Raw genomic sequence first — 10,742 nt, 5'->3', positions numbered from 1 at the left:
TAGGTGCCAGGCGCACAGGTTTGTGTCTAAGAACTGCAACGCTGCTGGTGTTTTCACACACTCAACAGTAGGAAGGTGTTCTTAAAGTTTGGTCTACTCCGTGTATATTGCTTTACTTTGAAAATAAAAATGACACAAAGTAAATTAAAGCGACAAAGTCGATCGTTAGAACCAAAACACAGCGCAGTAGAAGCAGGACAGTCAATATTCTCCTGCAGTACGTATCCCAGTGAATAACACTGGAACTATTTAGCTGTATGTGGTTGTTGCATCGGTCTTTCACCGCAAGGACTACCGTTTCCAACATTCATGTAGTCTCTTGCACATAGTTGCACTACACGAAGGAGAACAAGCGTACTAAAAATTCGAAAGGATTAGATCAAATAATCGGTAGGTACAGCTACAAGTGGAGACAGATTACAGGTGAATAAAAATGTAAAAATCAACAACTTGTAAAACAACTTGTTTCCTCTACATCATGTTACATAGACGTCATCAGCGTGGCCATACAGCCAGTGTTCATACATGTGGTCCTGTGTAGCTCAGTGGGTAGTGGGTTCAATGTCTGGGACCAACCATACGTAAAAATGTATGTACACGTGACAAAGTTGCTTTGGAGAAAAAGCGTCTGCTAAATGGCATATATTATTATATATATCTATATATATTTTATACAAGCATTAGCCTGGATTCCAACCTGAACCCCATGGTGAAACCAATGTTAAGTATCCGTCATAATATGAATGGCAGCAGCTGAAAGAAGCCCTGTGTTGTTGTGAGATGTGCAGCATCATCTTAGCAGCTCAATGGATCCCATCATCTCGTCCCTGAAATACCAGTCGTGGACCCCAGGAAAACTAGCTGCTGCTTTTCGCAAAACAGCTAATGGGGATCCTAATAAATACCTTACACAACTCCACTCACATCAAATGGTAAAAACAGCTAGCCTGGTCCCAGATTGGTTTGTGCCGTTTTGCTACTGTACACGGCACAAACAGACCCGGAATCAGGCTATAGAATGTCGGCCTTAGAATCACAACATAGCAGACCTGGTGGGCACGTCCCGTATATATAGCTACTGTAGAAGGAAAACTCACCTTATAAACACTTATAACACCTTATAGGTTCTTCTAACAGCTAAACTATTGCAGTTTAGTGACTGACAGTAGGGTCAGGGGTCAGGGGTCAATCCATTTTCAATCTGTAAAATCTAAGAAGAGAATAAAAAAAAATTGAATTCTTTAATAAAAAAAACAATCTCATTATGTTCTATTCTGGGATTGTTTTTTCAATTCCTGAACTGAATTGACCCCAGCCAGGCCAGGAACAGGAAGTGATAAAGTTCAGGGTTAAGTTACTCTTAACGGTCTCGCTGTTGAAGACAATAGAACAGTGTGTCTACAAAACACAGTAACGGTTTAGTCTACTGGCTGGCTGGCTGGCTGGCTGGCTGCTCAGCCTGGTTTCCCTGAGGGACTTCAACAGCATACCAACGCACAACACTCATCTATACAACAGGTCTACCACTGAAAGTGCTGCATTATGATATTTGCAGTAGTGCATCATGTAGGGAATATGGTGCTATTTGGGATGCACGGCCAGTTCATCTAGCGGTTTCGTGACAGAATAGGGCTATCCCTTTTTGTTTTTGTTTTGCAGAGTTACAATCCTTTAAAAAATGCTGAGGTCTCCTCATGCATACATACAAATAATGGTTTTGAATTCTAAATGCAATATTTGTGGCTTTCTGAACACATCTGTTTCAATGAAACAATATGCCCCAACTCCTGTTTCTTTATCTATCATATAGACCAGGGATGGTCAACTCCTGTTTCTATCATATAGACCAGGGATGGTCAACTCCTGTTTCTTTATCTATCATATAGACCAGGGATGGTCAACTCCTGTATCTATCATATAGACCAGGGATGGGCAACTCCTGTTTCTTTATCTATCATATAGACCAGGGATGGTCAACTCCTGTATCTATCATATAGACCAGGGAGGGTCAACTCCTGTTTCTATCATATAGACCAGGGATGGTCAACTCCTGTTTCTATCATATAGACCAGGGATGGTCAACTCCTGTTTCTTTATCTATCATATAGACCAGGGATGGTCAACTCCTGTTTCTTTATCTATCATATAGACCAGGGATGGTCAACTCCTGTTTCTTTATCTATCATATAGACCAGGGAGGGTCAACTCCTGTTTCTATCATATAGACCAGGGATGGTCAACTCCTGTTTCTATCATATAGACCAGGGAGGGTCAACTCCTGTTTCTATCATATAGACCAGGGAGGGTCAACTCCTGTTTCTATCATATAGACCAGGGAGGGTCAACTCCTGTTTCTATCATAGAGACCAGGGATGGTCAACTCCTGTTTCTATCATATAGACCAGGGAGGGTCAACTCCTGTTTCTATCATATAGACCAGGGATGGTCAACTCCTGTTTCTATCATATAGACCAGGGATGGTCAACTCCTGTTTCTATCATATAGACCAGGGAGGGTCAACTCCTGTTTCTATCATATAGACCAGGGATGGTCAACTCCTGTTTCTATCATATAGACCAGGGATGGTCAACTCCTGTTTCTATCATATAGACCAGGGAGGGTCAACTCCTGTTTCTATCATAGAGACCAGGGATGGTCAACTCCTGTTTCTATCATATATAGACCAGGGAGGGTCAACTCCTGTTTCTATCATATAGACCAGGGAGGGTCAACTCCTGTTTCTATCATATAGACCAGGGAGGGTCAACTCCTGTTTCTATCATATAGACCAGGGAGGGTCAACTCCTGTTTCTATCATATAGACCAGGGAGGGTCAACTCCTGTTTCTATCATATATAGACCAGGGAGGGTCAACTCCTGTTTCTATCATATAGACCAGGGAGGGTCAACTCCTGTTTCTATCATATAGACCAGGGAGGGTCAACTCCTGTTTCTATCATATATAGACCAGGGAGGGTCAACTCCTGTTTCTATCATATATAGACCAGGGAGGGTCAACTCCTGTCCTCGGGGGCCTGATTGGAGACACTTTTGCCCCAGCCCCAGATAACACACCTGACTCCAATAATCAACTAATCATGGTCTTCAGTTTGGAATGTAATTAGTTTAAAATCAGCTGTGTTTGCTAGGGATGGGGGAAAAAAGTGAGATCCCAAATCAGGCCCCCGAGGACTGGAGTTACCCATCCCTGGTATAGAGTGCTAGTCATTGACAGAACTGGGAGTTACCCATCCCTGGTATAGAGTGCTAGTCATTCACAGAACTGGAGTTCCCCATCCCTGGTATAGAGTGCTAGTCATTCACAGAACTGGGAGTTACCCATCCCTGGTATAGAGTGCTAGTCATTCACAGAACTGGAGTTACCCATCCCTGGTATAGAGTGCTAGTCATTGACAGAACTGGGAGTTACCCATCCCTGGTATAGAGTGCTAGTCATTGACAGAACTGGAGTTCCCCATCCCTGGTATAGAGTGCTAGTCATTGACAGAACTGGAGTTACCCATCCCTGGTATAGAGTGCTAGTCATTCACAGAACTGGGAGTTACCCATCCCTGGTATAGAGTGCTAGTCATTCACAGAACTGGGAGTTACCCATCCCTGGTATAGAGTGCTAGTCATTCACAGAACTGGGAGTTACCCATCCCTGGTATAGAGTGCTAGTCATTCACAGAACTGGGAGTTACCCATCCCTGGTATAGAGTGCTAGTCATTCACAGAACTGGGAGTTACCCATCCCTGGTATAGAGTGCTAGTCATTCACAGAACTATCAAATAAAAAAACAGACATAATAGGTTCACATCTATGTAACATCTATCATCATCATGTAGTCTACAATTCATTTTGATCCTTTAATGATATAGAATGGCTCGACTTCCCCATAGATGGATTATATTCCATTTCTACATCTTTTTTTCTTTTTTTTACAAGCATGGAGATAAAAAGTATGGAGTGCTGCATTGAATTTAATCATCAGGCAGTCTTCATAGATGTGAATTGAATCATCACGGTCAGGAAGTCTTCATAGATGTGAATTGAATCATCACGGTCAGGAAGTCTTCATAGATGTTCTAATCTAGATTAAACTAAAACAACGGTTGCATGATTCTGAGGTTTTCCAGAAATCCCGGTTTCAACCCTAGACTAAACTAAGACCTTTGACCCCACTCTGTGATTGGTGGACGGGGCCATGCAGGGTATGTGGAGGCTCCACCCCAGTCTACAGTCCTCCGAGGGGCTTTGGGCCTTTAGTCATGTTCCAGATTAACTACATTGCAGACTGACTGATCTACACATAACCTTGCGTCTTAAACAATTACTAGGGGTGTAGAGTCTAGGAGCTAGGGTCTAGGGCATGGTCTCCCAAACTGGGTCCTCGGGACCCTAAAGGGTGCACGTTTATGGTTTTTGCCCTAGCATTACACAGCGGATTCAAATAATCAACTAATCGTCAAGCTTTGATAATGTGAATCAGCTGTGTGGAATTAGGGCAAAAACCAAAACTTGCACCCCCTTGGGGTCCCGAGGACCCAGTTTGGGAAACGCTGGTCTAGGGGTTGGTTTTGGACTCAGCCCAGTCACAGGTCTTCCTCCATGCTGAAGCTGCTCCTGCCTAGCAGTGTAGGGGCTAGGGTCCTTTAACTCAGTCACAGGTCTTCCTCCATGCCGAAGCTGCTCCTGCCTAGCAGTGTAGGGGCTAGGGTCCTTTAACTCAGTCACAGGTCTTCCTCCATGCCGAAGCTGCTCCTGCCTAGCAGTGTAGGGGCTAGGGTCCTTTAACTCAGTCACAAGTCCTCCTCCATGCCGAAGCTGCTCCTGCGGCTGGAGGTCTTTGAGGCTCCTGGGGAAACAGAGGAGAGCAGGGGCTCTCGGGCCCACACCGGGGACATCCCCACCCCCCTATCGTCCATCAGGATGTCCCCCAGACCCATGTCCGGCAGCAGGGAGGAGTGGAAGGCTGCGGCCGACGGGTCCTCCAGCTCAGAGAAGCTCAGAGAGTCCAGATCCAGAGGAGAAGCCATGTTCATCAGGCCAACTGGTGAGGCCGAGGGGGGTGGAGACAGGAAGGAGGTGGCCTGAAGGGCTGGGCCACCACTCAGGGAGAGGAGGGTCTTGGAGAGGGCGTCGCCAGTGCTGGGGTCCAGGGACTGTGATAGGCTGAGGTGTGAGGAGGAGGAGTCCTGGGAGGAGGAGGTGGGGGTGGAGAGGCCGTGGAGGCGGGCCTGCATTTCTAGCTCCTGTAGAGTGAAACAACAACAACAACGGTCGACACTTCAGTTTAGTTTATTTTTAAAACAATTTGCGTCATGCCTAAGAACAGCCCTTGCTTAATTAATGTACAGTAAAAATAGTAGAGGCCCTACGGCACTGCCCTGGGGGACGCCACAGTTTATTGATTTCGCCTGAGACAATTTACCTCTACCACTTCCAAACAAACATCATTCCAATATCACACGCAAGTAACTACCAGCCTTCCTTGCAGCAGACTGATTGACTACCAGCCTTCCAGACTGATTGACTACCAGCCTTCCAGACTGATTGACTACCAGCCTTCCAGACTGATTGACTTTATTGTCCTTACCTGTATATGAAGCAGTAGGCTGCGGTTGCTGTGCTCCAGTTTCCTCTGCCTGTTCTCCATCTCCTTGGCTCTCTGCTGCTCCTTCTGCAGCCTCCTGATGTAGTCCACAGACGCCTTCAGGATGGTTCCCTTGTTCCAACGCGTCTCCCTGTCTCCGTAGCAGGGGGGTCAGTGACGAGAAAGGAACAGCGAGGTGATTAAATACGAGTAGTGTGTGGGGTGGGACATTGAAGAGAACGGAACAGTGACGTTTCAGTTAACAGTTTAAGCATCCATAGGTCATCTATGTAGATTATTCAATCTACAGTTTGTCATGATTGAATAATCACGCACTTGAGAACGGTAAATGTGTCATCTGCTCTAAGAGTCTCCAAATAATTTTTGTCCATAGGTACTCACGGGTCACTAGATTTGGGTTAGGGTTAATTTTTGTCCATAGGTACTCACGGGTCACTAGATTTGGGTTAGGGTCAGGGTTCATTTTTGTCCATAGGTACTCACGGGTCACTAGATTTGGGTTAGGATCAGGGTTAATTTTTGTCCATAGGTACTCACGGGTCACTAGATTTGGGTTAGGGTCAGGGTTCATTTTTGTCCATAGGTACTCACGGGTCACTAGATTTGGGTTAGGGTCAGGGTTAATTTTTGTCCATAGGTACTCACGGGTCACTAGATTTGGGGATGAGAGCTCCCAGTTCCTTGATGCGATCGTTGATGTTGAACCTCCTCCGTCTCTCAACTAGGCAGAACCGTAACATGTCAACATTATCACCAAGGTGGGCTGACAAAATGTTAGACGTAATAAAATACATTTCAAATATGGTATCCGTTGGCAGTAAAGTATTCAAATCTATACTCACTCTGGTTATGGTTGTCCTTTTTCTGTCGCTCTTTCATCATAGCTTTAGCCTCCACCACTAGAAGGAGACATCAATATTAGCTGTCAAAGGATAAAGACCGCTTGAAACATAAATACAAAAAATAGATATTTAAAAAATAAGAATTAATTCATTACTTTATGCATGTTTAGAATGTCTAAAATAACAAAAACACACTACAAGTCATAAAAGACACATACCAGATGGTGAGTATGCCACAGAGATTTAGTGGTGTAGTACTGCTGATATTATATATACACTGAGTGTACAAAACATTAGGAAGTTTGATATGTGCCCTAGCCTACCATGCAAAGGCACTATGGATTATTTATTTTCCCTGGTTGACACAGCCATGCTCAGGAAAGGGATATCACAACTCAAGCCTTCTACATGCCTTCTAGATCCTATCCCCACCACCTTCTTCAAAACAGTTTTTAATTGGATATTTGAAGAAGTGCAAGCTATTGTTAATCACTCCCTGTTCACAGGCACTTTCCCCACTGCACTAAAAACAGCTATGGTGAAACCCCTTCTGAAGAAAAGTCGTCTAGATTCTTCATCTCTTAGCAATTTTTCAGCCAATCTCCAACCTTCCTTTTTTAAGCAAAATTCTGGAGAAATTGGTTTTTAAACAGCTAAATGATTTGTTAAGCATTATTATTTTTTTATTCCCACCACAGCACAGAGACAGCCTTAGTTAAAGTGGTAAATTATCACAGATGCCAAACAGCTCTCTGTCCTCTGTAGCTCAATTGGTAGAGCATGGCGCTTGTAACGCCAGGGTAGTGGGTTCGATCCCCGGGACCACCCATACGTAAAAATGTATGCGCACATGACTGTAAGTCGCTTTGGATAAAAGCGTTTGCTAAATGGCATATTATTATTATTATTATTATTATTATTATTAACTCTTAGATTTAAGTGCTGCATTCGACATTGTTGACCATGATGTCCTTCTGGACAGACTGGAGAGGTGGGTTGGCCTCTGTTGACCATGATGTCCTTCTGGACAGACTGGAGAGGTGGGTTGGCCTCTGTTGACCATGATGTCCTTCTGGACAGACTGGAGAGGTGGTTGGCCTCTGTTGACCATGATGTCCTTCTGGACAGACTGGAGAGGTGGTTGACCTCTGTTGACCATGATGTCCTTCTGGACAGACTGGAGAGGTGGTTGGCCTCTGTTGACCATGATGTCCTTCTGGACAGACTGGAGAGGTGGGTTGGCCTCTGTTGACCATGATGTCCTTCTGGACAGACTGGAGAGGTGGGTTGGCCTCTGTTGACCATGATGTCCTTCTGGACAGACTGGAGAGGTGGTTGTCCTCTGTTGACCATGATGTCCTTCTGGACAGACTGGAGAGGTGGGTTGGCCTCTGTTGACCATGATGTCCTTCTGGACAGACTGGAGAGGTGGTTGGCCTCTGTTGACCATGATGTCCTTCTGGACAGACTGGAGAGGTGGGTTGGCCTCTCCGGTCCAGTTCTAAATTGGTTTAGGACCTATTTAACTGGTCGAGAGTTTGTCACCCTTGGTGAACATAACTCAGAGAAAATACATATCACATGTGGCGTTCCACAAGGTTCAATGTTGGGTCCGGTACTGTTCAGTGCATTCGGAAAGTATTCAGACCCCTTGACTTTTTGTTACGTTACAGCCTTATTCTAAAATTAATTACATTGTTTTTCCCCCCTCATCTATCTACAGACGTGACGCTTGGCATTCAGGCCAAAGAGTTCAATCTTGGTTTCATCAGACCAGAGAATCTTGTTTCTCATGGTCTGAGAGTCCTTTTGCCTTTTGGCAAACTCCAAGCGGGCTGTCGTGCCTTTTACTGAAGAGTGGCTTCTGTCTGGTCACTCTACCATAAAGGCCTGATTGGTGGAGTGCTGCAGAGATGGTTGTCCTTCTGGAAGGTTCTCCCATCTCCACAGAGGAACTCTGGAGCTCTGTCAGAGTGACCATCGGGTTCTTGGTCACCTCCCTGACCAAGGCCCTTCTCCCTGACCAAGGGACCTTCAATGCTGCAGACATTTTTTGGTTCCCTTCCCCAGATCTGTGCCTCGACACAATCCTGTCTCGGAGCTCTACGGACAATTCCTTCGACCTCATGGCTTGGTTTCTGCTCTGACATGCACTGTCAACTGTGGGACCTTATATAGACAGGTGTGTGCCTTTCCAAATCATGTCCAATCAATTGGATTTACCACAGGTGGACTCCAATCAAGTTGTAGAAACATCTCAAGGATGATCAATGGAAACAGGATGTACCCGAGCTCAATTTCAAGTCCCACAGGAAAGGGTCTGAATACTTATGTAAATAACGTATCTGTTTGTTATTTTTAATCCATTTGCAAACATTTCTAAAAACCTGTTTTCACTCCGTCATTATGGGGTATTGTGTGTAGATTGATGAGGAAAAACTTTTATTGAATCAATTTTAGAATAAGGCTGTAAAGTAACAAAAATGTGGAAAAAGTAAACAGTCTGAATAATTTCCAAATGCACTGTACGTTACCCCTTGGCAGCATTATCAGAAAGCCCTGTACGTTACCCCTTGGCAGCATTATCAGAAAGCACAGCATTGATTTTCACTGCTACACGGACAATACACAACTTTACATTTCTGTGTCACCAGAGGATTTTTTTGCTCCATGGATAAAATATTAGACAGGGATTTAAAATACTTGGATGGCTCACAACTTCCTCCAGCTAAATGAAGACAAGACCGAGGTACTTATTGTTGGAGCCAAAGCAACAGAGAGAGAATCTGGCCGCACATTTTAATTCACGGGCAATAAAGATAAAACACCAGGTAAAAAACCTGGTTGTTATTTTAGATTCTGAACTAAATTTCGAATCACATATTAGGAATGTGACCAAAACAGCTTTTTACCACCTGAGGAACATTGCCAAGGAGCGGCCGTTTCTCTCTCAGGCTGATACAGAGAGACTCATCCATGCTTTTATTACAAGCAGGCTTGACTACTGTAATGCTCTCCTGTCTGGTCTACCCAAGAAAGCCATTGGTCAACCGCAAAACAACCAGAATGCTGCAGCACGGGTACTGACTACGACCGGAAAGAGAGCACACATTACACCGGTTTTAAGGTCTCTGCACCGGAAAGAGAGCACACATTACACCGGTTTTAAGGTCTCTGCACTGGGCTGCCTGTGAGTTTTAGAATTCATTTGAAATATTCTTCTATTGGTTTTTAAAATCAATCCACGATTGTGCACCCCAATACATGTCAGACTTGCTTTTAAGTTATGTACCCAGTAGGTCCCTCAGGTCCTCTGGCACTGGCCTTTTAACTATCCCAAAGCCTAGGACCAAGAGGCATGGAGAGGCAGCCTTTAGTTACTATACCCCCAGCCTCTGGAATAGCCTGCCAGAGAACCTGAGGGGGGCTGAAACTGTGGACATATTTAAAAGAGATCTTAAAACACACCTTTTTAGCTTTGCTTTTCCTCAGGGTGTGTTTTAGTCATTAAGGTTCTATCCTCTTATGTTTGTTGTGTAGTAAATATTCATTGTTTTTATTAGTTTTTTTTTTCTTCCTGTGAAGCACATTGTGTTGCATTCCATGTCTGAAATGTGCTGTATAAATAAAGCTTGATTTGATGTTATGGAACGAGCAGGTGTTCGTTCCTAATGTTTGTACACTATCAGAGATGGACTGGAAAGAGGGAATGAGTCAGCAGAAGGCTGAGGCAGAGCTTTATATTGAGAAACATACAGATGAGGACTAAGGGTTCTGGGAGTGACTGACTGGACAGGGGAAGTTTGGGTGAGCAATGCTGAGTAAGAACTTTAAAGAGAAAAAAATAGAGAGAGACAGAGACAGAGAATGTGGGGGGAGGGAGAGAGAGATACAGAAAGACAGAGAGAGAGAGAGAGAGAGAGAGAGAGAGAGAGAGAGAGAGAGAGAGAGAGAGAGAGAGAGAGAGAGAGAGAGAGAGAGAGAGAGAGAGAGAAAATTGAGAGAGAGAGAGACAGAAAATTGAGAGAGAGAGAGACAGAAAATTGAGAGAGAGAGAGACAGAAAATTGAGAGAGGGAGAGAGAGAGAGAGAGAGAGAGAGAGACAGAACATTGAGAGAGAGAGAGAGAGAGAGAGAGAGAGACAGAAAATTGAGAGAGAGAGAGAGAGAGAGAGAGAGAGACAGAACATTGAGAGAGAGAGAGAGAGAGAGAGAGAGACATTGAGAGAGAGAGACAGAGAGAGAGAGAGAGAGAGAGAGAGAGAGAGAGAGCGAGAGAGAG

At 44.5% G+C, this 10,742-nt stretch overlaps 1 protein-coding gene across 9 annotated transcripts in view; it reads right to left on the bottom strand.

The window, feature by feature from the left end:
* Positions 1-3,856: 3,856 nt before the first annotated feature.
* The window catches only part of LOC121530834 (transcription factor E3), a 37,282-nt gene continuing 30,396 nt past the window's right edge, over positions 3,857-10,742 (bottom strand). For 6 of the 9 annotated variants that reach the window (XM_045206999.1, XM_045207001.1, XM_041836100.2 and 3 more), the window contains 4 exons: positions 6,461-6,517; positions 6,264-6,339; positions 5,601-5,769; positions 3,857-5,256 (listed from right to left, as the gene is read on the bottom strand). In XM_045206999.1, the coding sequence (XP_045062934.1) occupies positions 4,804-5,256; positions 5,601-5,769; positions 6,264-6,339; positions 6,461-6,517 (755 nt within the window). In that variant the 3' untranslated portion in view covers positions 3,857-4,803. The remainder of the gene's footprint in view (positions 5,257-5,600; positions 5,770-6,263; positions 6,340-6,460; positions 6,518-10,742) is intronic. The other 3 variants (XM_045207002.1, XM_045207003.1, XM_045207000.1) reach the window with 2 other exon arrangements.

The sequence above is a fragment of the Coregonus clupeaformis genome, chromosome 24 (assembly GCF_020615455.1).
Source record: "Coregonus clupeaformis isolate EN_2021a chromosome 24, ASM2061545v1, whole genome shotgun sequence".
In the NCBI taxonomy this organism is placed as follows: domain Eukaryota; kingdom Metazoa; phylum Chordata; class Actinopteri; order Salmoniformes; family Salmonidae; genus Coregonus; species Coregonus clupeaformis.
Note: the sequence above shows the minus strand (reverse complement) of the source record. Positions and strands in the feature narration are given on the sequence as shown.